The 26302-nt window shown below is 30.9% G+C and overlaps 1 protein-coding gene across 1 annotated transcript in view; it reads right to left on the bottom strand.

The window, feature by feature from the left end:
- LOC107454369 (8-oxo-dGDP phosphatase NUDT18) overlaps positions 1-26302 on the bottom strand; it is a 61552-nt gene that overhangs the window by 8942 nt on the left and 26308 nt on the right. The window contains exons 2-4 of the mRNA XM_087163907.1: positions 3345-3535; positions 2648-2768; positions 876-1107 (exon numbers count right to left, since the gene is read on the bottom strand). Of these exons, the coding sequence (XP_087020033.1) occupies positions 876-1107; positions 2648-2768; positions 3345-3535 (544 nt within the window). The remainder of the gene's footprint in view (positions 1-875; positions 1108-2647; positions 2769-3344; positions 3536-26302) is intronic.

The following is a 26302-nucleotide window of genomic DNA, read 5'->3' as shown; positions in this document are numbered from 1 at the left end:
CGGCTCGCACCGAAGACAGTGCTGACTTAAAATATCCCCAGTGATAGACGGATCATGCGTTAGGCCAGCCGTGGGAGATTTTTCATGGTTTTCATTTCCATATATGGCAAAAACGGGTTAGTTTCACCAAAAAGTCTTCCACAAAGTCCAATTTCTCTCAATACTTGATCTTCTGAATTTGGTTCAAAATTGCAAGGCTACAAAGTTGAACATTTGTAGTCGCAACCCCAAAATTGGGTCAGCTCTTCAACGACGGTTATAAAATAAAATATAAAATGTTACGTAGTTCAAAAGAAGATGATTATAATGCATGAATATTTAAAGAATTTCTCCCAATACTTGACCCAAGAGTTTCCTTGTCTTCGCAATTTGTTTCCAAATTACAGGGCTAGGGAGTTGAACACTAGTAGTCGTAAACCCAAAATCAGTTTGGCTGTTCAATGACGGTTATAAAATAAATTCTTTTGGGAGTGAGGTACGGTGGTTAAGTGAATAAGGCATTGGCCTTTGAATGAGATGGTCCGGGTTCGAATCAAAGAGGTGGCTGGTTGATATGAATTCTGCTCCCATCTCGCACTGACCACAGTGCTGACATAAAATATAATTAGTTGTAGAGGGATCATGGGTTAGAATCCCCTTGCTGTTGGGCTGATTGTAGAATGATTTTGAAGTTGCTGTTGTTATGTAAGGCAAATGTGGGTTAGTTTCATCAAAAAGTCCTCCACAAAGGCTAGTTTGCCCCAATGCTTGATAAAGAAGTGCCCTTCTCTTTTGTGTTTAAAATTACAAGGTTATGATAATCATAAACTCAGAATTGGGTTGGCTTTGCAAAACCGGTTATGAAATAGAATAAAATCTTTCAGAAGTTAACTTACTTGGATTTTTTTCTTATCACAATAATTAAACGAAAGAGAAGGTGCTTGTGAGGATAAACAGCAGTTAGTAATGGACGGTGCCATGTTTCAGGTTTCTCTGCGTAAAATTGTTTAGCTCGTTCAATAAGAGGTAGTATATCACAAGCCCGTAGACTGAGCTGATTCAGGTCATCAATCCAACTTGCTTGCAATGATTCTGCATCAGCTCTGGCTACTGTTTTAATTACACCCCCTAAATGAAAGAGATTTAAATTTAAAATATTAAAAGATATAATTTATTGAAGCACAAAAATAACAACAAAATTTTTTTTTTTTTTTACAGAGACGCTTGTATTAAAACTTAATTGTACCTTAGTTTTCATTAAAAAGAATTTTTGCTAAAGTAAAAATATTTTTAAAAAAAAAAATTATTCTAGAATTTTCTAATTAAATTTGTTAGAATTTTTATTTATAACTTTTCTTAAATTACATAAAAAAAAGCACTTTCAGAAATTGAAAACATAATAATCTTTATATATTTTTCTCTTATGTAGCACCATAAACTTGGACAATCTCTACCTATTCGCAACATAGTCATTATTCCTTTTGTTAGGTTGTCTTAAGCAATAATTTAAGTAGTGTAAAAAAATTGGTTATAGGTTAAGTAAATTGCCCATTGTGCAGCTCTAGTGCGACGTAAAGTAACAACAACAACAACAGGTTAAGTATGCATTAAGATTCATTTTGCTAGGTTGTCTTAAGTAAAAATTTAAGTAGTGTTGAATAGTTAGCTACACGTTAAGTATTTATTTAGAATAATTTTGCATCTTTATAGAAATAAAAATTTAACTAAGACTAAACTTAATGCAGTAACTATTTAGATTTATTTCTGATCTTTTCCAAAATGGCTGCAAAAATTTTAAGCGTAAACAGTGCAGCTTACTGTTATACCAATCATTGGTGACAGAACTTGCCTTTTTCGAGCAATATCACATATATACGGTAAGAAGTACTTAAGTTATGGGTTGAGAGGTGCGTGAGGAAGTAGTTCAGCAAATTGAAGATCAGGATGAGTTTTCTGTCTTATGTCACGACGGAGATGGAAATAATTTCAATACTTCTGCTGCCTACTATGCTGACATTTCGCAGTGACATGACAGATTGTGTAATTTAATGACAGCTGAACAGATTTTAAATCATTTCTAAAATTCAATACAAAAAGAACTTCTTTCTTGAAACAACAGACAGGTTTTGAAAACAGTTAAAATTGAAGTCAATATACTTGCACATAGGCAAAGACACAGCCTACTGTTAGACAGTGAAAACGTTTGGTTAATATATAGTATAAGTGTTAGGTGTTAGGATTGAAGGAGGGTTCAAAGAACTAGAATATATAAATACAGTAGCGCTGTACATTCGCTTGGTAAATATTAAATTGGTAACTATTAAAGTTCATATGTTGTACAAGATAATTTTGAAGGGTAACCAAGCTGGTCTCTAAAAGGTGGCTAGTAAATTTAGAGATAAAATATCAGGAAAAAAAATAGCTTTATAAATTTCTTTCTAATGTCATGCGATTAAACAAATCGAAATGAAAAATTGGTATTTAAAATCATAAAAAACACTAAATGCCAGAAACAAACACAAGTTTTTTATTATTCCATTTCTTAAATTCCCATTTTTTATAGTAAAATAGCATGTTACTTGCATTGCCTTTTTTTTAGAGCATCATTCTAAAAAGAAACAGAAAAATTAATACAATAAAGGAAAATTGTACAAAAAATTGTATGAACCTGTAATTTTGCCAGTAAAGACAAATCTGTACCAGTGACCTTGAGCACATTCAACTAGAAGTAATGTAGAAGGTTCAAATTCTAGACCAGTTTCTTCTAAAACTTCTCTTTTGACTGCATCCTGGAAAAATAATAGTGAAAATACTGAACACTTATAACTCAATAAAATCAGCATACTAAACAATCAAAATCTCTACATAAACTGAAATAAAAAGAAAGCTTTTGATATTAAGGACATAAGAAATGCTTCATGGAAATGCTACCAGTAGCCCATCTGCGTCAAAGAGCTAAAAGATAAGTGAGCTCAGGTAAACCATAAAGTTTCAAATGCTTAAAAATTGTTTTTAAAATATCAAAATGCAAACAAATTATGGTAAAATTACTGCCCCTACTATTAGAACAACTTAGAATTAAGCATTGGGGAAGTAATTTTGTCATACTTTGTTCGCCTTTTGATATTTCAAAAACAATTTTTAAAACATTATATTTACCTGAACTGACCTTTTCTATACTTTAATTATGTTCATGACAGAGAACTTGCCATGAAGGATTTCTCCCGAGGTATATAGCATCCTCATAGAGTCATGTAAGATATCAAAAATTGTTTTCTTCAAGGAGCATCTCATGTGCGAGTGGAAAATAATTAAAACCCTGATGTTACCAGTTGCAAATATCAATCTATAATAAAATTACTCACTAGAATATCTTCACCAGGTTCAACCCTACCAGCAGGTAAATACCAAGTACCAGCGCAGGCACTTTTAGCTTCTTGCATCATCAGCACTTCATTCTTTTCATTGATTAGAACAGCAGCTACAATATAGGAAACTGATTTTTTCACAACAGGTTTGTAATCAGAAAGTGACAAGGTTTCCAGACCTCTTGAAACTGAAAATTAAAAAAAAATAAATAAAATTAACAAAAACATTATGAAAATACAAAATTAAAACTGAAGGTATATATACTAAGCTAAATAAATAAAAAACAAACACTAAAAAATAAAAAGCTTAAAAAAATAAAAATCCAAACTTTGGACCGCTGTCCTGACCAAACTATTGGGACCATATTTCCTAGATTGCGGCTACCCCCTATATTTCGAGGATCAGAGAAATCCGAATCCGTCGAAATTTTTTTTATGTTTATTCAACGAAAATACGTTACTGTGTCTGATTTCGTAACTTAAAATATCGTCTGAACTAATTAATTACATATTTGCTTGAGGTCATCCCTTCAAACCATTAAGATCGAGTCCTAGAACGTGAAGATCCGATTATGTATTAGATCAAAAGTTCAGGGTGGTCCGTTTTTCATTTTGCACACTGTACCTATTTTACACAATAAAATTTTATTCAACTACAAACATTATACCTTTTATTCTATTTATTCTAATTATTTTCATTTCTGCAGTTCAGTTACACAAAAATTTTAAAGTCTACAAATGCTTTAAAAAAAAATCTTAACCCTAGATAAATACGACCTTAAATGTTATTTTCACGTGACGAACTCGAATTTCGGGGGCAAAATGTGCGAATATATCCTTTCAAATGTTTGAGCACGCAATGAAGCAAGTAAACGTTTTGGGAAACCTTAAGCGTCTGATACAGCTCATTTAAAATTGTCGGCTCATTTATTTAGGCAGGATTATAGGTAGAAATGATGATTTAAGAATCACAAAATAATAGGAATACAGATTTAAACCAATGTGAGAATCATAATTTAAGAGATCAAAAGATAATTTGAGCTCATGATGCCGTAAGGTTACCACTGAACTAATGTTTTCAAAACGTTGAAATTAAAACTAGTATTTTTGGAAATGCTAAATAGAATCAATACATTTTTAAACATTTTACGAACAGTTTTTAACGCTTGCAATTAAATGTAGTACTTTTCTTTCCTTATATCAACTCATATATCAAATTTAACAAATCAACCACTGAAGGCATGAAACTACAGTTAGTATTTCTGAAAATGTAGAGTTGACAATCAGAATTCATTTTAAAACATTCTACAGGTTTTTTTGCTTTTTCCAATGCCCACCTGTGTTAACATTTTTCGTCAATTCAGGCACTTACAGGGCAATTTTGTTTTTCTCTCTTTCAAGGGTACCATATTAGGTAAGCCAACGTTGCTCCCACAGTAAGGATAGATAGTGTAGAGAAGGAAAGAACATCCATGCCTTACTCGGGATTAGATTTCAGAACCTTTCTGAGGCAAGGGCAGTTCCCTAACCCCTACATAGGCCGCTTGGCGACATTCTACAGGTAGTTTTCAACATATTCATGAAAATATTCCCGTAACTTTGAATATATTCGAACAAATATTTGGTTGTTCAAAAAGCTAGTTCCAATTTTTGAAAAGTAGTGTTTAGACAAGTTTGACTATATCAGAATGGTTGAAAGCAAATAATATGTATACACATTGAGACGAAACTCGGAAAAGCATTGCTCCCAATTAAACAAATTGAAGACAGGAATTGAATAAAAATTTCACGAAACATGAAATAGAATTGAATACAGGAAAGATATTTGATAAATTATGTGACTTTGTTAACTCAAGAAACGTTGTTAATGCCATAAGATTTCCAACTGCTTTTATCAGACCAGAACTCCTTTAGATAAAAATTAAGAAAACTTTTTCTTTCCCGAAATGTTAAAATATTCAAGTTGCCGAAATTATATTAAAAATGTAGTGAAACAGAATGTCAGGGTGCTCCGTATTCATCACCCTTAATACATAATTTTAGATTCCTTGTAAGAAAAACTTAAAATCATAAAAGCGTTACGAGTTACAAATTGATATTTAATCGAGGAAAAAAATGTTAAAGAACCTCTGGCGAATTTACTATTAAGGTAGACGGAATTTTATTATTTTATTTTATTACCGTCGTTGAACATAAGACCCAATTTTTCGGGTTTACGACTACTAATGTTCAACTCCGTAGCAATGTAATTTTGAAACCCAATCCAGAAGACAACGGGAACTCCTGGATCAAATATTGCGAGAAATTTTAATTTCGTGAAGAACCTTTTGATGGAACTAACTCGCATTTGCGTTGCATGGAGAGGAAGACCACGAGAACCCCCCACCGTTAGCCTAACGGTAAGAGGACTCTAATCCGTCTAACACTGAGGATATTTCAAGTCAGCACTGTGGTCGGTGTAAGCCGGATGCGGAATTCGTATCAATGAGCCATCGTTGGAATTCGAACCCGGTTCACCTCGTTGGAAGGCGAAAGCTCTATTTCCTGAGCCATTGCGGCTCAGGCAGACGGAATTAAAAATAAAAATCACAATTTGATTGTCGTGTAAAATAAGAAGGAGGTTATCAAAATTTCTGTCTTTTTATTTCGCCGAATTTGGATAACGCTCTTCTTTTTCTTCACTTAAAATTTAACCTAATATGTAAAGAATTTATATTCATCATGGAAAAACCTGTATGAATTAATCTCCAAAGGTTTAAATGTGCTGGGTTTTAGTTTCTTCTCAGAACCGTGACAGGACTGACGCAAATTTTATTTTAAAAAGTAAATAGAACTAATAATTCTACGAACCCATTATTTTAATGCTGCAATATGACCAATTTTTATTAAATATTATATATAAAACGAAAATATGGCGTCTATGAACTAAGAAAAATGGTAATATTCGGAGATTGATGATGAAACTTCTAAAATTGCCTCAGACGCGCAAATCGTCCGTGACGACGTAAAAACATCCATAATTCTCTCTTTAAAGGTTATACAGTATGTCGGTAATAACCATAAATAAATAGCTACTACATAGCGCTTTATTGTGCTCTGTTATGCTCTTCTTTTTTGTAGAAGTATTTCCACATTCCTTGTAATTACCTTGTACCATTGCATTTTTTCCTATTTTACTAATATCAAAAATATTTTTTTTAAATGGTCGTAATAAAGTTTTAGAAAACGAGGGATAATATATTTTATTAAGGCAAATAAAGTAAGAATTATTTATTTTTAATGCTTATTTGCGATAAGGTATGGTTTTTTGTGAAAGTTATTTTCTACGTTCAGTTCATTTTTTAAATGTAAAAAGAGAAAGAAAAGGAAAATTAGGAAGAAAGAAAAGTGGAAAAGTATGTTAGGAATTTTAAAAAAAGGAAATGATAATTTGCAATATGTTTTTCAAAAACAAGCTAGCCTTCAAATGTTTATTTATTTATTTATTATTATTCTTTTAAAGAATATGAAAACACATGCTTAAATCTGTAGTTAAGCTCAGGTAGCAGAAATCCTCCAGAAAGAGCTGCAGATTTATCAGAGCATCTGCAGATTTTTTTTATCATAGATTTATTGAAAAAGCCTAAAATATTACTAAGAGGAGAAACAGGAAAATAATTTTCAACTCCTAAACTTTTTTTCCTAACCTGCAGATATATTAGCAAAAGAATAGTAATGACTTTTAAAAATTCCAAACAATGTTCTTTAATTAACTGAAATTAAAAAAAAAAAGAAATTAAAATTAAGAAAAACATTAATAAAAAAAATTCTTAATTTCCTAAAACTCCAGTTGCTTGTTAATGTATATAATAATTATTAACTGTAAAGGGATTTTTCAATTTTTTAAAAATTTCAATGGTTTTATTATTCTAATCATTTAAAAGGTACAAAAAAAGTTTAATTAAAAAAAAATTTTTTAACAAATTTTTGTGTTGTTGCACCAGTGAGCAAAAAAATAAACGAACCACCCGGAATAATTTTTGATCTAATGATCGGATCTTCGCGTTCTAGGACTCAATCTCAATGGTTCGAGGGGATGACCTCATTGCTAATTAAGTAGTGCAGACGATATTTCAAGTTACGAAATCAGTCACAAAGCGTACTTTCTCTGAATAACAAATTTTATAATTGTGAGCATGGATATTTCAATTCGCTTAAAAAGTTATCGAGATATTGACTAAACTATTGAGACCATATTTTCCAGATTCAGGATTACCCCCAACATTGTGGGGTCAGAAACCCGAATCCATCGAGGAAAAAAAAACAGTATTCAGAGAAAGAACGTTTTTGTGTCTGATTTCGTAACTTAAAATATCGTCTGCACTAATTAATTAACATATTTGCGATCACTCTTTGGAACCGTTAAGATTGAGTCATGAGTCCGTTAAGATTGAGTCATTTTGGGAGGTCCCTTTTTTTATTTTTCGCACTGTACACATGTTAGATTAAACCTAATTCTTACAATAATAGTCTCTGTCTGACTGTGTTAGGGTCACCGATGGATTTGAATTTATGAAAATTGTGTCGCAAATTGAGTTTCTAAATTATGCTACCAGGGTTATAGCTAAAAAATCACTATATAGTTACTTTTTTATAATAAATTAAAAAGATACAAACACCATTATAACGATTTAGAAGTTTATTTTTGAAATAATTCAATTATAAAACTGCTTAGAATAAATTACGAAATAATTTAAGTATTAAACTGGCTATCATAATGGTTTCAGGTGCATTTTATTTCCGAGAAAATGCAAAAATGAAAAGTTGTTTAAAAGTTTTATTTTATATTAATTAACACTATCAAATTAAGACAAAAAATATTTAAACAACAAGATTTTTAATTGAATTTTTGAAAAATTATCCATTAATACTAAAATAGAGCCCATTTCATATAAAAAAAGGGGAGAGTTCTATTAATAAAGAAAAGTTCATTTTAAAACAACTAGGAGGCTTCGCCCTCTGCTCGCTGGCGTTCGCCAACCCCCGGAACTGCTTTCGCAGTTCATTTCCGATTGTTTCGCAATCCAATGCTCGCTCATTGGATACGTTCTTAACGTCTAGCTTTTGTATACTTTTTTGAACACGGAAGTTGCGAAAACTTTTCACTGTAGAAAATTCTAAACCTATGCATTTCAATATTAATTCGAAATTGCAAATAGTTCACATATTTTTCCTAATCACACTATTCTAAATTTCAGTTGTTGAGAAAAGTAACTGTTGTAAGTTTTGCTTTAAAGTCTTTTCCACCAGAGGGCTAAAACCATGCGTTGTAAAACAATATGAAATAGTACTGAACGCCGGATGTAAAGCATCGGCTTCGATGAAGATAATTTTTTTGATAATTCGGTGAGAATTCACCCGATTAGACATATGATGCTCACTACGTGCTCTTGCGCGCCGAATCCTATCAATTAAAAATGAAAACTGTTGCCAACCCGAGAAAAGAAATATCATCGGTTTTATTGATACATACGTATTAGCGTTTTATATAATATATAGATATTTGAAATTTTTGTCATTTTTTCATCAGTGTCACTTTAATTATAAATATTTATCTAAAAGGATATAAAAACAGCCTCAAGTAAAGTAAAAAAAATAAATAAACTAATTATGTTTACAAAAAAATTATAGAATACTTAAAAACCGGGTCAAAACAGTAAAAAACTAATTACCCTTAATTTATTTTAGATAAAAACACGTTTATTGTTTCTAAAGTACGATCCCTCCAGTAAAGAAATAAAGATGTCATGCTTCACAAAATTCTCTACAAATGACAGCAAAACAAACTTACTATTATTGAAAATCAAATTAAGATCACAGATAGGAAACATTGATTTTCAAGGGCAAGAGATATACTACTTTACACTGTTACATCCGTAAGATGATTTCTAAATATTTACAGATTAATAAAATAAGTCCATAACGATTACTAAAAAAGTCTTTTTCTCTAGAAGCAATTATAGAATGCCGCTATTTATCGAGTTTTGAACATTGATTTTCAAGGGCAAGAAATACTTTACACTGTTACATCCGTAAGATGATTTCTAAACATTTACTGTTCAATAAAAAAAGTTAATAATGATTACTAAAAACGTCTTTCTCTAGAAGTAATTATAGAATGCCGCTATTTATTCAGTTTTGAGACAAGACGCGTTCAAGGGAATAAAATTTCGTTTTAAAGAATAATGGATAATTTTTTTAATACTTTTTCAGATAAGGTAACATAGTTTCGACAAACGTTGTTGGCAATAATTGAAAAGCAGTAGTTTGTACTAATTCCAGGAACAGCAAGGGGTTGTCATGATTAAATCTGCGATTTAAATCACTGATTTAGAAAAAAAATAGTGCTAGGAGTCCCTCCGCGCGGAAGAAGTTAAACTTCGCAACCTGCGACGTTAATTGTAGAAGAATCAGCAGTCGTAGAAGGATCACTAGTTCTATTCAACGACTCTTTTTCCTGCTCCGCTCGCTTCCGTGCTCTGTAATCACGGTAATATTGTACATTTTTCCCTCGTGGACCTCTTGAACCAGTGGAAGTGCTTGTGGTTGCCTCATCGTCTCGCCCTGGAGAATGTATTTGTATTAATAATGTATGTGAATGCGTCATAATGTAATTTCAGAAGAGAAAACCTAACAATCAATTGATATTCACAAGAGACGTACCTTGACATAACCTTAAATCCGTCGCATTGTCCGTGGAATTGTTTTCATTCATTTTTTACAATTGGGTATAATATAGCCTACGTCACAGGTTGTGTTGTTCCTCCTAAATTTAACCCATGAACGGCATTTTCTGCGAGCCTAACTTCAAGCCACAAATAAACAAACGAAGTGTTCGATCGTTTAAATAGCTGCTCGCCAGATTTTATTGCATTATAAAGAAAAGTTATTGAAACTAAATAAACAACAACTAAAACAAATAACAACAACTACTAATAACAATAACTAAATAAACAACAACTAAATTCCATTCGTTTAGCATTGCGTCATATGTTGTTCCTACTAAATCGAAGTAGTTGTGTTTTTTTCATATTATACCCAATTGTTATCCTTTAAATTTGAAAATAAAAAATACTACCCTATTAAATTATATGTGTATCAAAACAAACTAAAAAAATATTTATAGAAAAACAATACTTTTATGACTTTTATGCTAGTGAGAACCAAAACAATATGGAAATGAATGAGGGAAAACTGGATCCTACCACGCGATTTCCCGGCCAATAAAAATGTAGCGTTAAACGTTTAACGCAACCCTGTTGGATGTCGCATAAGAAGTATAACTTCAAAAAATATTATGTATTTATTATTATGCATTTAATTATTATTATATATTTAATTATTTTATATTCGCTGTCTCAGATAAATTCAATTAAGAACATTATATGGTAGCAAAAACGTCACGAAATTTATACTTTTATAGTTGTATGATACCATGGGCCTTTTTTCTTTTGTTCAATTCCAACTATTAGTTCACACTCTTCCTATATATATTTATATATCTTGTTCAAATTTCCAATCGTTAATAAAATACTTTTTATCCATCGACTCAAGTTCAATTAAATTTTTTTGTTCTTGTAGTGGATGATGCTTGACGTAAATACAGTTTTTTCAAATATTAATTCATTAATTAAATTTAATTCATTAATTTTAGTTTCATATGGGAGGAAAAATTGTAATTATTTAATAAAGAGTAACTAAAATAAAAAATTTCTTTGCTGACCTAAGTTGACCTTTTTATTAAAATTACAAGTAATATAAATATGTATATACATTTTGACAGAATCATGCATACATATGACAGCTTTGGCACAGACGGTATTTATTCCTAAATTTATATCCTGCTAAATATCTTATACAGGGTGCGTAGCCAAAGTATTCAACAAAAAAATAAGCTCCTCTTAAGCACTTTTCAAGGATTCTAATAATATTTTTAAGCACTTTAAAAGAATATCATAACTAGGCAGAGTTGGGAAATTTTTGACAATTGGCGGTTTTATCTGGTTTTAACAGTCATGTCAAAAAAAATTTTTTTTTCTTTCGGGCATTCTTTTTTGACAATTGTCAAGATTTTTGAATCATGTAAATCGAATGTCGTTTTCATAAGCTACGGTCTGACGATGCGCCGAAATAGATTGGGGTTGAATTTATTGTGAAAACGTTGAATAGAACAATGTGAACATCAACATGGTATAGGAAAAATCTCAATTTGGAAAAGGGAAAATTAAGCACTTTTTAAAAACACCAAATGAAAAAACACCTTTAAGGGCTTTTAAAAAACGAAAATAAGCACCTTTAAGCATTTTTTAAAAACGCTACGCACCCTGTTATATGAGAGAAATTTCTTTCTCATATATTAAACTGAAATTAATAATTTAAATTTAAATTTATGAATTAATTTTTAAAAAAGGGTATTAACATCAAGTTTCATCCTCTACAAGTTTAAAAAAATGTATTTGAACTTTAGTGGATAAATAAAAGGTATTTTATTAACGATCGAAAATTTGAAGATATATAAATATATATAGGGAGAGTTTGAACTAATAGTTGGAATTGGAAGAAAAAAAAAGACGGATATTGGTAAAACAAATTGTGCTCTCAGTATCTCAGAGTTCAGGAAGAAAGCAGGGGGGGAAACGCAATTTAAATTTTAAAAGGATATTTAAATGGTAAAAAAAAATGTTACTCATTCCTGCAAACAACATACCTCATTTTGAATAATGAATAAAAATTCAAAGATTGAGATGCATTCCGTTTTGAAGTGTAGTCAAGGTTAATTACGCAGAAATTCCTAAATTAAGAAGATGCTTTCACCGCTGGGGGTGTCTTGAGTTTCGGAAATAAATGTAACAGGATGTTGGATGAAAAAAAAAAGAAATCTCTGTACTCATTCCTCAAGATAAGGTAGTTGCCCTGTCAGGATTTGCGTCTGCCTGTAGATCAACACTGTGGATTGCACGGTTAGATATTCAGTACTTAAATTTCTGTTTTATGTGGTTTTAAAAATGACATGTAACCTAGTTGAATCCCTCTCTGGAAAAAGTCGTAAAACACATAGAAAATCTGAATTTGCAATAGAACATGAAACGAGATATTTTAAAATTCAAATACTTGGTTGGGGAAAAAAAAATACTGGAAGAAAAGCCCCCCCCCCCAAAAAAAAACGTTAGAAAAAAAAACGCGAAAAAAAAATTATTGAATTATTGAATTTAATAACTGATTCAATTAGCCTGTTGATAGCCAGAATTTAATTAAATATTTATTCGAATGAAATGGAAGAATTTACCCCGACCCGCCCTTATTTAGGGCATACGGGTAAATGTTTATTAAAATAAAAAAAAAAAAAAAAAAATATCCAGAGAACAGTAGAAACATAAATTACATAAAATACACATCAGACATGGCAACAGCCCATGAACATGGCAGGCGTAGAACAGCTAAAATCATGTAAGGTGCTAAACATTAAAACAGCAATAAATTAAAAGTGTCAATTAAAAGAATAATTTAAAAGAGCAATTTAAAAGATAAACGTGCAAAAATTACAAGAGAACAATATTGTAAAACAATTAAAAGCATTACTATTAAAACCAATTAAATAGTACAAAAGTAAATAACAATAAAATTGGAGCAAGTAAAAGAAGAATAGTTTATAAAAGACATAGTAAAAAAAAAATGAGACACCCAAGCTGGAAGGAACAAGTTCCGAGACATTAAAGACCGTCCCCCAATACATCCTCTAAAGTTTGTTTAATAATCTTTTTTATGATATTTCTACAAGTCAGGTTAGCATAGCATTGATGTTGGCCAATATTATTAAAGTTATTGCCCCGGATTGTCTGGAATTGAGAACAATTTATTAACAAGTGATCAATAGATTGATATTCACCACAGTAATTGCATTCTGGAGTTTTGTCGAATAATTTATATTGGTGTTCTCCAAACACTCCGTGGCCTGTTAAAAATTGATTGAGATAGAAGTTTGCTTGTAGTCTATTTAATTTCGGGTCTTTAAAAAATTTGAATGTCTGTCTCCCTTTCTCGGAACTCCGCCATTCCAGCCCCCAGCGCTTCATGCTATATAATTTAACCTGAGTTTTAATTTGGGCGATGGAGCTTGGGACCTCAAGGGCAACCCGGCAGAGATCGGTGGCTTTTATTCGAATGAAATAAGATTTAAAAAAAAATCTATTAATATATAAGAATTACTTTAAAGCATATACAAAAAGGAACTTTGCCCACTTCATGCTATTTAACAAAAAGATTATAACTGTTTTTTTCTTAATTTCAATAATTACACTTATTGTATTGCGATACATATAATAATATACAAATATAACTTTTTCTACTAGTTGGTATTAAAAAAAATTGTATAAAATTAAAATACTGTATCATTTTTGTTAATAATTTTAACTTATCAAAAGATGAACCACCTGTGTGACTAATGTTAATTGATAATTGAGTTATAATAATACTGTTGTGCTATATTATGTAATTGCATTTACAATTAAAAATGTGTAAAGTATTAAAAGTTCCTTAAAGTCGACTTCAAATTACACTTTTGTGTTTTAATCACTTTTTTTTTATAAAAAAGATATCAAATTATGTTTAAATAAGTATATAATTACATTATATTCGGGTTCATATGATATGGGCACTATGGTTATATCAGCGATTTAAAAAGATTTTTTTTAGAGATACAAAAGCTGGAACTTTTAAGAATGAGAACAATACAATTCCCATTGCGCCAAAAAAAAGTGCAATAAATGTGTTAAAAAAAATATCAACCTGAATAACTTTTGATCAAATGATTGGATCTTCACATACTAGGGCTCAATCTAACCACGCTAATTAGGTTTTAGTTAACAACATTTTAAGCTACGAAATCAGACACTTTGAATAAACATCAACTTTTTTTTTTGACTGATTCGAATATTTGACCCCAAAATGTTAACTCCCATTGAGCAAAATAAAAAAAATAATAATAATAATAATAATCTATTATATATAATTCTCTTACGTGGCTCCCAAATTTTGGCTGTATTTCTTTTCCGCCGGTGGCAACGTTTGCTTTGTTTTGAAAACACCAAAGCATTCTGCCTTTTAATGATGCGTTTCTGATCTAATATATATAATTCTCTTACGTGGCTCCCAAATTTTGGCTGAAGTACTTTGTACAACTAAGTAAGATTCTTTTCACAACAGTTAAATATTTACTTTATTTTCTTCATTCATAGAGAAAACAGTCGGCAAAGAATTCTGTTAGGTTAAAAAACATTTCGCTAAAAAAATAACGAATTCTAAAATAAACAACTTAAAAAATAAAAATGCTGTTGCCAGCCATAGAATTTTTTGAAAGTTAACTTAGCAACATAAATCAAAATGACATAGAAGCGCAACTAGATCAAAATTATGATACCAGCTGAGCGCTTGACTTAACAAATCCTTCAATTCTAAAAGTGTTGTATCGCCAAATGCCCAAATTAACAATTGTGTTCTTAAAGAAATTCTATAAAAAGTTTTAAATAAACAACCTACTTCTACAACTGCTTCTTGAAGAACTTGGCTCATTGTTTAAAAATATTGTTTTAATTTTACAGTACTAACTTTACTTCTACTTTCATTATTGCTATGACCCTCTTTCATTACATTTTACAACTTCATGCTAAATTTGAGGACTTTAAGTTGTTTTGTGGTTGAATACTGAAATTTAGAAATGTGTACATAAAAAAATAATATTTAGAGGTTAAGAGTTGCCTCAGAAAAATTTGAATTGTTGACATTGAACTTAACAATGGAAACAATCGTTTTTGTGAAAAATTGAATTGTATTGTTGACATCAAAACTAAAAATATTGTGTCTCAACTTAACAATACTACCTTAATTTATACTTTAGAATTGCCTCGGAGAAATTTGAATTGTTAGCAATGACTTAAACAAAAAGTTTTATTTTAACAGACAAATACTATATTATAATTTTAACTTTTTCTATGATTATACTCATTTTCTTACTCTTTTCTTTGTTTTTTATACAATTTATTTTTTGTGACAAAATAAAAAAACTTAGTTGTTCTGCTTCTGAACCCTGATGAAAGCACAAAATGATGGGCTTCATCAACAATCAAAAATATATACATTTATTTTACAAATTCCATATTACTAAGGTGGCGCCCTTCAGAGAATTAAAAATACAAAATTATCTTCATCAAAGCCGATGCTTTACATCCGGCGTTCAGTGGCAGACTACTATTTCATATTGTTTTACAACACATGGCTTTAGCCCTCTGGTGGGAAAGACTTTAAAGCAAAACTTACAACAGTTACTTTTCTCAACAACTGAAATTTAGAATAGTGTGATTAAGAAAAATATGTGAACTGTTTGCAATTTCCAATTAATATTGAAATGTACAGGTTTAGAATTTTCTACAGTGAAAAGTTTTCGGAACTTCAGTATTCAAAAAAGTATACAAAAGCTAGACGTCAAGAACGTATCCAATGAGCGAGCAAAGCGAGCATTGGATTGCGAAGCAATCCGAACTGAACTGCGAAAGCAGTTCCGGGGGTTGGTGAGCGCTAGCGAGCAGGGGGCGAAGCCTCCTAGTATAAAATAAACGAAGTCTTTAAAAAAAAAAAAAAAATGAATCGTCATCTCTTACGTCCATTTTTGTTTTGTTCATAAGCTAAGATTGAAAGTTCTTAAAAACATTTCCCGACAATTTATTATTTTCATCTTCTACATTTGCTTATATAGAGCATCTTAATTTTTTTTCTATTCTTTAAAGGAATCGAAATTTCTCGGAAGAAAAATCTATTTATTTAATTTTCAATCAGTGTTACATAAAATTCCTTTTGTGTCGCATAGTATGATGAAAAGTACTTTACTAGTAATAATAATAATTCAATAAATGTGCAAAAAAATATCTTGAATAACTTTTGATCAAATTATTGGATCTTTACATACTAAGGCTCAATCTAAACACGCTAATTAAGTTTTAGTTAACATTTTAAGTTACGAAATCAGACACTTTGAATAAACATAAACTTTTTTTCGACGGATTCGAATTTTTGACCCCAAAATGTAGAGGGTAAACTCACATCGCGCAAAAAAAAAAAGTGCAATAAACGTGCAAAAAAAAAATCATCCTTAATAACTTAACTTTTGATCAAATTATTGGATTTTTACTTACTAGGGCTCAAGCTAAACACGCTAATTAGGTTTTAGTTAACTATTTAAGTTACAAAATCAGACACTGAATAAACATAAACTTTTTCTCGACGGATTCGAATTTTTGACCCTAAAATGTAGAGGGTAATTTCCCATTGCACGCGCCCCCCCCCCAAAAAAAAGTGCAATAAATGTGCAAACAAAAATCTTCCTGAATAACTTTTGATCAAATGATTGGATCTTTACATACAAAGCATTAATCTAAACACGCTAATTAGGTTTTAGTCAACATTTTAAGTTACGAAATCAGACACTTTGAATAAACATACCTTTTTTTCGGCGGATTCGAAATTTTTGACCCCAAAATGTAGGGGGTGGACTCATTCTAAGAAATATGGTCTCAATAGTTTGGTCAGGAGAGCGGTTCAAAGTTTGGACTCCTAAATGGACTAAGTCATTATACAAGGTTACTCATAATTCCCTCCGCCTGTAAACGCCATTTTTCTTTACTACAACTGGCTTCAGTGGTACATGTTACTGCCATCTACCGGCAACTGCTTGAATTAAAACTTGAATACTTTCGGAATAATTTCATATGTTCTTTTTTGCCATATTCGTCTTCGTTTTTTTACTATAACGCTTCGAAACCCGGAGGGAATTATGAATAGCCCTGTACTTATTCCGAGTTATAGTGAATAATATGAATGTTTATTTTATTTTTAAATGCCAAAAAAGGGACAAATATTTTTTTTAAAAATGTTCACATTCCATTACACAATAAGAAACTGATCTTATATGCATAGGGATGAAAATCTGTAATGATGAATACTTTATAATTGACCAACAATATTTAAGTTTAAAAAAAAAATCATTATTACAGATCAACATTCATAAATTCGACTACAAGATATTTAGCACTAGCAAAGAACAATTTCGGCAGTAGAATGGGATTTTTTTTTTCTTCTTTGTTTTTTTTCTTTTTTTCTTCTCTTTTTTGTAGTAATCTACAAGAGATGTCATATCAAAGTGATAAAATGAAACATAATTTAGAATATTGAAAGCAGCAATACAATGAAATATATAAAAGAGTGTAAAGGGAAAAAGTATTTATTATTTCAGAATCAGTTCAGCAAACAATAAAAAGAAAGAAAGAAGGAACAAGTGAAGGAGTTAGTAATAATAAATGTCAAGTGCGAGGAGTGTCAATTTTACGACAATTGTAAGTTTCCGCGAGTGCCGTAAAATGGGATATTTGGTGTGTCTGACATTTCCGGGCGTGGGTTGTAAAAATGTTTGCGAAATTGACGTTACTCATGCTTTTTAAGAGACTCTCTTCACAAAATTAATGAGTCTAGAAAGGAAGAAAGAAAAATATCCAACAATTAGCAAGCACTAATTTTTTAAGAAGTTTTTTAAAAAATGCGTAGTTAAAAAAAAATTTCTTAAAATTTTCACTCTTTGTTAAGAGAAACAAGGCTAATTCTGTCACGTCCAAAATAAAAAAAAAGTTTTTTAAAGAATGTGTAGTTAAAAAAAAATTTCCTAAAATTTTCACTCTTTGTTAAGAGAAACAAGGCTAATTCTGTCACGTCCATTGGTATTTAAAAATAAATGTTTTTTAAAAGATGCGTAGTTAAAAAAAAGTTCTAAAAATTTCACTCTTTGTTAAGAGAAACAAGGCTAATTCTGTCATCTCCATTGGTATTTAAAAATAAAAAAAGTTTTTTAAAAAATGCGTAGTTAAATTTCCTAAAATTTTCACTCTTTGTTAAGAGAAACAAGGCTAATTCTGTCACGTCCATAGGTATTTAAAAATAAATGTTTTTTTAAAAGATGCGTAGTTAAAAAAAAGTTCTAAAAATTTCACTCTTTGTTAAGAGAAACAAGGCTAATTCTGTCATCTCCATTGGTATTTAAAAATAAAAAAAGTTTTTTAAACAATGCGAAGTTAAATTTCCTAAAATTCTCCAAGCTGCAATTAAAAATCTAAAAAAAGAATAGCAAGAAAATAAATAAAAATTGTTTTCACAAGCATCATATTCGCCTCATAAATATGGACCACCCTGTAGTTTACAAAACCAAAAATGTATCCAAAGAAACATAAATTGGACTTTCAGTAGATAAACCCAATTAAAAAATCTGCCCCCCCCCCTGGTCTAGACTCTTGCTATCAATAGTACGTCGATTAGTTCTTAAATCTGGATACAGCTTGAAACGTGAGTTTACAAAAATGGGCTCAATAACTAGAAATACGTGTTTTCGAAAATGGACATAACATTTGATTCAGTTTTCCAAACTTCTTTTATAACAAGGTGCGTAGCCAAATTATTCAACACAAAATAAGCACCTTTTAAGCACTCAAAAAATATTTTTAAGCACTTTAAAAAACATATCATAATTAGACAGCGTTGGAAAGTTCTGGCAATTGACGGTTTTATTTTGTTTTAACCGTCATGCCAAAAAAAAACTTTTGGCATTGTTTTTGACAATTGTTAAAAATCATGAAATTTTGAATCATGTAAAACGTACTACCTTTTTATACGCTACGAGCTGATAATATGTCGAAATAGATTGGGGATGAATTATTTATGAAAACGTTGAATAGAACAATGTGAAATGTGTCTTTTTGCATAATTCGTAGCGAAAATAAATACGGTAAAGGAAAAATTTCATTTTCGAAAAGGGAAAATTAAGCACTTTTTAAAAACACCCAATACGCTACGCATCCTGTATAAGTATTAAAAAAAATAATTATGAATTCAAATAAATTCATGATGGGATATCACCTAATTGTATAAATCACTTTTTACATTTTAATAAATTAGTTATTTTTTTTTTTTTTTTTTTAAAGATATGAAAGTTAATAACAGTTGGTATTACAAGGTTGATGAATTATACTATGAATTATACTATGAATATGAACGGATACTATGAACGGATACTATGAATTTATAATAGAGGAAGTAAAGTTACGCTGTAGGAATTTGAATTTTAAAACTCACTTTAATATCATTTACAGTTCTGAATACGAGGATATCGCCTGAAAAGTTACATCAGTAATATACCTAGCCACTCTTAGCCCGCAGTTGCCCCGTAATGCTAATCTTCAATGTTTAAATATGTAAAATAAAGCAAGGAATTCCTCGTCTAGTTGTTAAATTTGATTGGAAGCTAAATATGCATGTATTTTACAGTGTCCATTTTTTCGTACAGTCATTTTAAACTGTACTCTTTTTCGTAAACACGCATTTCTAGCTGTGTCCAGATTTAAAAACTCACCGACGAGCAATTTGTTCATTTTTCCATCTTTATAATGAAAATTCACACATTTCGCGTTGTCACAGCAAAACAAACTGTAAACAAGACGGGTTTTTTTTTCTTCTTAAATAAAAACTTAACCATCAAAATTACGTGTAAAAAAGAAAAAGCAAAAATTCCCTTGAGGCGATTTCTTCTTTTTTTAAAGTAGAAATAAAAGAAAAAAGAATCGAACATCTTCTGAGAAGCATTAACTTGCGTAAGGTTCTGGTTCAGGTAAAATCGTGAAAGTATGCCGAGATCATTTTCTAGTTTTTATTTTATTTTCTCTCTCTCTCGTTATTTTTGTTACAAGCTTATTCGAGCGAAAAGTTTATTCCTGAAAACACTTTTGGATTTCGAATGTCACTGGAATACTTAAAAATAAATGGTTTATAGAGAGTGAGTTACTACACTGATTACATAATTTCGAACATTCTCAGGTCACAACAATACTTTGGCGGTCGATCAAACCACAAACATTTTAGTTTGATCAGTCAACTTTTTATGTTGATTAACTGCAGACACAAAATTTGTAGTTCTTTCAGTAATTAGCATGTCCAGTCAACTTTTATGTTGGTTAACTGCAGACACAAATTTGTAGTTCTTTCAGTAATTAGCAAGTTAATAAACAGAGACATTAAATTTGTAAATTTAACAAAGATACTAAATTATATTAGAAAAACTAAATTGGACCATACATACGAAGAGGTACTTAAACCATTCCATTCACAAATAAATGTCTGATATTCAAATAATACCTTCTTAGTTTCATTCAGCAATCTGACTGATAGCTGCAAGAATTGGAAGGGGGCAGAGGTGGCTTTAGCCCCTCACATTTTATAAATGAAGGCACACAGCGCTCTAAGATTAAAATTTTCCCCAATGTGTGTGTAATTAAATTTACAATAGAAAAAAAAATATTTTTGGGTCTGAATTCTAAAAAATGTCTCTATTTCAGGCGAGCATGAACATGTCCTTGGTGAAAACTGCTACTAAATCATTCGTTACTCACCCCCTCCCTCGCAAAGGAAATATTCGTCCCTATTGCTGACCGCTTGGTTTCAGTGTCACAGCGAACAGTAGGCATTTAACTATACTCCAATCACTGATGTTTCTCCTAATCTATCCTCAGCAGGTATTAAAATATCGAATAAATAGAATAATGGTAACGAATAAATTAATATCAAATTGGATATAACAAATATTTCAGACATTCACCAAAGCGACTATGTGATTGTTGACATTCACCGGTGAAAGTCGACATTCTCTTGATTTCGGTCAATCACGGTAACATATGCAAGAAGCGACTGAACCACAGTAAAATGGTCGTTAATGGAGGTTGGTCGTTCTTAGGGGTTACTTCCATACGACTTCAAAATGCTACCGAAGGTGCATGATTTTTAGCAAACGATTTTAATTTTAGTCAGCGTCATTTTCTTGGTGCAGAAATACTATTTGTATTGGCGTCATGAAAACCGGATCGATGAGTAAAATTAAAAAAGATATTACATTTGAAGAAAAAACTATAATGTTGATATTTATTTTCTTCAGTCCAACATTATTTTTCTTGGTTTTTTCAAATATAAATGATTTCCCAAGAAAAGGAATATAGTCAATGGAATTCGTAAAATACAATTGGTAATATATATAAGAAGCGGAATGGATCAATGTAGAAGTTGGACCTAATTCCTTTCGAAGAGATTATGATAATATCATAGATGTTAGTAAATACTTTAATAATGGACATGAAAAAAATGGCTAGATCAAACTCCGGCATTAGCTGAATTGATGTAAATGCATAAAATTATTTACATAGCTTTAAACAAAAAAACATAGCAGAAAAATAAGAGAAAAAAAAACATAGCTTTTATTCAATGTTAAAACTTTAAATAAAAGCTATGCTTTATAAAAATTATGATTCAGAAATTTGACAAAACAGAATTTCAATTTTATACAAATTAATTGAAGTGTAAAAATTTACTAATACAGTGAACTCTCGCTACTGCGATATCCGATACAACAATAACTCCCTCTATTACGATAATGTTCCGTGGTCCCGCCAAACTTGCATATGGATTAATGTTATCTTCCTCTCAATATAACGATATTCTCTGAAGCAGTAAACCTCTGTAAAACGATTTTTTTTCAAATTTCAGCATTATTTTCCTTTTTTTTTTACTGGTTTTCAAATAATGTAAAATGCCTTTCTGTCATCTTTTACCATTTTTTTCATCTTTTCTGATAAAAGGGTCACTGCTGGTTATGATCTTTCACCCCACTGTTATTTCTTTGCACATCAGAGAATGGCTTTTGTATTCAAATTTCATTCCCCCACTGTTGAGGTACTTAGATTACCCTAAGAGCTTCATGTTTTAGAATTGCCTCCTTCAGTTCTTAAGAAATCACCATTGTAACATCATGAGTCATAAATGACCACACACATCACAGTAACACCTGCGACTCTGAGAAGGTACTGTTTCTGTAGAAGGTGGGTGGAGCACGTTTATTGAAATTGAGGAGGAGAAAAAAATGTATACTGACCATTGGTCATCGTTCATCACTGTCACTTAATCCCTGATTTAAACTACACCTGGTGTCTTCATGAGCTAGCGCAAATTCTACGATCAGAACTTTTCGCATTTAGTGCTGCTAACATTTTCAGCTTGGTGAGTCTTCAGTGTATTGGATATTTTTTACTAGTGTAATGGCAGGGAGAAAGCAACTTTCATTTCAAGATAAACTTAACGTTATTAAAGATATTGATGATGGAATGAAACAGATTGATGCAGCTAGAAAATACGGATTATCTCAATCTACAGTTGCAACGTTTCTAAAGAAAAGAAAACAGATCGAAGATACTGTAAGTTCAAATTTAATTAATACAAAGCGTAAACGACTAAAAGTCGCAACTAATGAAAACATTGATGCTGCCGTCTTAAAATGGTTTCAAGAGATGAGAGCAACAAATATCCCGATAAATGGTCCCTTGTTATGCACACAAGCACGTAAATTCGCAGTAATGCTAGGGAACGAAACTTTTAAAGCTAGCAATGGTTGGCTAATGCGTTTTCGGGATCGACATGGAATAACTTTCCAGGAAGTTCACGGAGAGAAAAAATCTGCTCCGATTAACGAAGCAAATGAATGGAAGCAAGACAAGATGACAGATATTCTTCAAAAGTATAAACCAGAGAACGTTTATAACGCAGATGAAGCTGGGCTGTTTTTTCAACTCCTTCCCGATCGAACATTGGCATTTAAGGGTGAAAAATGTTACGGCGGAAAAAAATCAAAGCAGAGATTGACTGTTCTTCTGTGTGCCAATAGCACAGGGACACACAAAATTCAACCTCTTGTTATCGGCAAATCATTGAAGCCGAGGTGTTTCAAGAATGTGAAAAGTCTTCCAGTGGAATATAAAGCCAATAAAAAAGCTTGGATGACTTCTAAGTTTTTTTCTGAATGGTTGTTGATGTTAGATAAAGAAATGAAAAAGAGGAAGAAAAAAATTGCTTTATTAATTGATAACTGCACCGCTCACACCTCAATTCCAAAACTACACAACGTCGAAATTGTTTATTTCCCGGCCAACTGCACTTCGATTTTGCAGCCACTCGACATGGGCATAATCAAGTGTTTCAAAGGATACTACAGGAAGCGTTTGGTTGAATCGATACTTGTCAACATCGAAAATAAAGTAGAAGATCCTTTTAAAACTGTGAATGTCAAGGAAGCATGTGATATTATTGCTGGTAGTTGGTGGGAGGTAACAGAAAAAACTGTTCAAAATTGTTGGAAAAAGGCCGGTTTGTGTGTCTTGGAAGATGAAATTGTTTCTAATAGTGAAGAAAATTCCACAGACAGTGATCCTTCAGATAATCAAGAATTAGTTTTGAATCTTCAAAAATCTTTATCTCAACTTGAGGAAAAAATGGGTAAAACATATGGTGTTAACGTGGAGGACTATTTAACTGCGGATGACGATCTCACAATTTTCGCAGGAGTTAGTGATGAAGAGATTCTCTCTGAAATTACGGATGAAATGGAAAATAATGATGAGGAAGAAGATGGTGATGATGATCCATGTGTATCACAGTCCGTATTGTCACCCCATGAAGCTCTTCAATCCGTAAAATCTCTAAAGACATTTTTCTCAAGTCTTCCATTTACAAATGAAAATCATTTTCGGGCATTGGACTCTATGCATACTTTGTTGGTTGACTTAACAGTCAGAAAAATGAATAAACAAACAAAAATATCTGATTTTTTTCAATAAAAATGTTTTTTTAAGGTAAGTTTACAATCTTATGTTCTGTATTTATATCCATTGTTTTTAATGCTTAACCGTAATAAACACTTTGCAAATTAATTTTTTCGATAATATATAAATATATTTATAGTTAATGAATATATAACATTAAATTTCAAAAAATCTCATTGCGTCCCAGAATTATGTGGGCCCTCGATATAACAATATATCCCTCTACAACAATATTCTTATTTGGTCCGCAAAATATTGTTGTAGCGAGGTTTTACTGTACTATAAAAAAATTCTTAAAATTAGATTATTATTGCTTTAGTTCAAAATCTTATGTAAGCATAATTTCAGTAAGCTTATTTTTGATTACAGGGGGAAGGTGTAAAATTCAAAGATGAGTTCTCGATGAAAACAATAACAACAATTTATTTCGATACATTAGACATACATCTGCCTTCATTGAATTCTTAAAACACTCTATTATATTTTCATAACTAAGATGCCCTCTAGTGGCTCGGAATTACATTTTCATAATTCAGATGCCATCTAGTGGCTCGGAATTACATTTTCATAATTAAGATGCCCTCTAGTGGCTCGGAATTACATTTTCATAATTAAGATGCCATCTAGTGGCTAATAATTTTATCAGATTCTACAGAAGGGGAGTTAAAAAAAAAAAAATACCAAGAAGATACTTGCATAGTGTTTGTACGGCCCGTATAAAAAGTTGTAAAAATTGTACTTTTCCAAAATGCATGCAAATCAAGTTTCAATGTAATTTTGCCATAACATCTGTGTGCAGTTGGCAAAACTGCATAAGTGACAAATCGTCTAAAAACCCTAATTTAATTCATTTCTTTCTTAGAATTGCATGAACTGTAGCACAAAGCTACGCTTGAAGAGACCTCTGTTCTATATCTCTGCTTTCGTGCATTAATAAATCAGAAGCAAAACGAAATTCCCACATACTAATGAAAATTATTCATCAACGAGACAAAAGTAGCTCAAGACAAAAGCATAGTTGATTATCAGAACTATACTCGGCGACATTGCGCTTACAAATGTTTCTTACTTGTTTTATTTTATCTATACATTTCGCGTCTGTGCTCGATCGTCACAGATTTTTCCCCCCTCTTCAGTGGGCGTAATCAGTAATCAATCTTCAATTGTCAAAATCGGAGAAGGAAAATCGGAGAGGTGAAAGACTAAGATGAACCTAGGAGAGGGGTGCTAGAGGATTATCCTTTATCGCTTCTTACTTGCCAATTATTTGACTTAAAACTAACGCCAAGCAAATGATGTTCACAGTGTAATCCAGGTGGCAACGTTTATCATTTTTTTTCAAGATGTTTATCGCCAAACAGCTTTTAAATGAAATCGAAGTAAATTTCAGAATGCAATGGCATCATCAATCTATACTCTGGAATATAAGAGGTGACAAGCTGATAATAATGATGATTAATAGAGGAAAGCATGTGCTGCTAAAAGCTTAGCACGTGCTTTTATAAAAGTTATTTTGTTAAAATGTCAAAAACTTATTCATGGTTTAAGTTTAAATTATTTAATTTCAGAGATTTTATCATAAATGAAATAAAATAATTCTATATTTATCACTTCATATAAATGGTGTTTTAAAAATCATACATTTCCATGAATTATAACTTAATGTTAGTTAATAATTTTAGTTTGCAGTTATTTAATTAAATTTTTGTTATATTTAAATTTTTCTTAATTATGATACTCAGCTTATACCAGTTGGCATAAGTAAGTGTAGTGTTAGCTCCCTAATAAGTTAAAAGCGTTAAGGTTTTTTTTTTTTATTATTATTATTTCGATTGTAACTTAAGAATGTTAAGTTCTTCTAATTGTAGTTATTTAGTTTAATTTACGTTGTAGTTATCTAGTTTAATTTAGTTAAGTTTAATTTAGTTCAAACTTATTTTTTATGACTATCATCTTGATTTATTTATTCGTTAGTTTACAATTATACTACTGCTTTATTAAAAATATATTTTGTAAATATTCGGAATATATTTGATTTGTATTATGTTGTACTTGTTGAAAAGCAGAAAATTAAACTTTCTTAACCTTCACTTTGAAGATAAGAAATTTAAATATATTTTCAAAAATTTTAAATGAAAATTTAATTAAAACGAAGAGTTTATGTGTGATGGTCTTCGTTATAACTCCAGAATC

This window comes from Parasteatoda tepidariorum, chromosome 5 (genome assembly GCF_982258835.1).
Source record: "Parasteatoda tepidariorum strain Cologne lab strain chromosome 5, Ptep-v5.0, whole genome shotgun sequence".
Lineage (NCBI taxonomy): Eukaryota > Metazoa > Arthropoda > Arachnida > Araneae > Theridiidae > Parasteatoda > Parasteatoda tepidariorum.
Note: the sequence above shows the minus strand (reverse complement) of the source record. Positions and strands in the feature narration are given on the sequence as shown.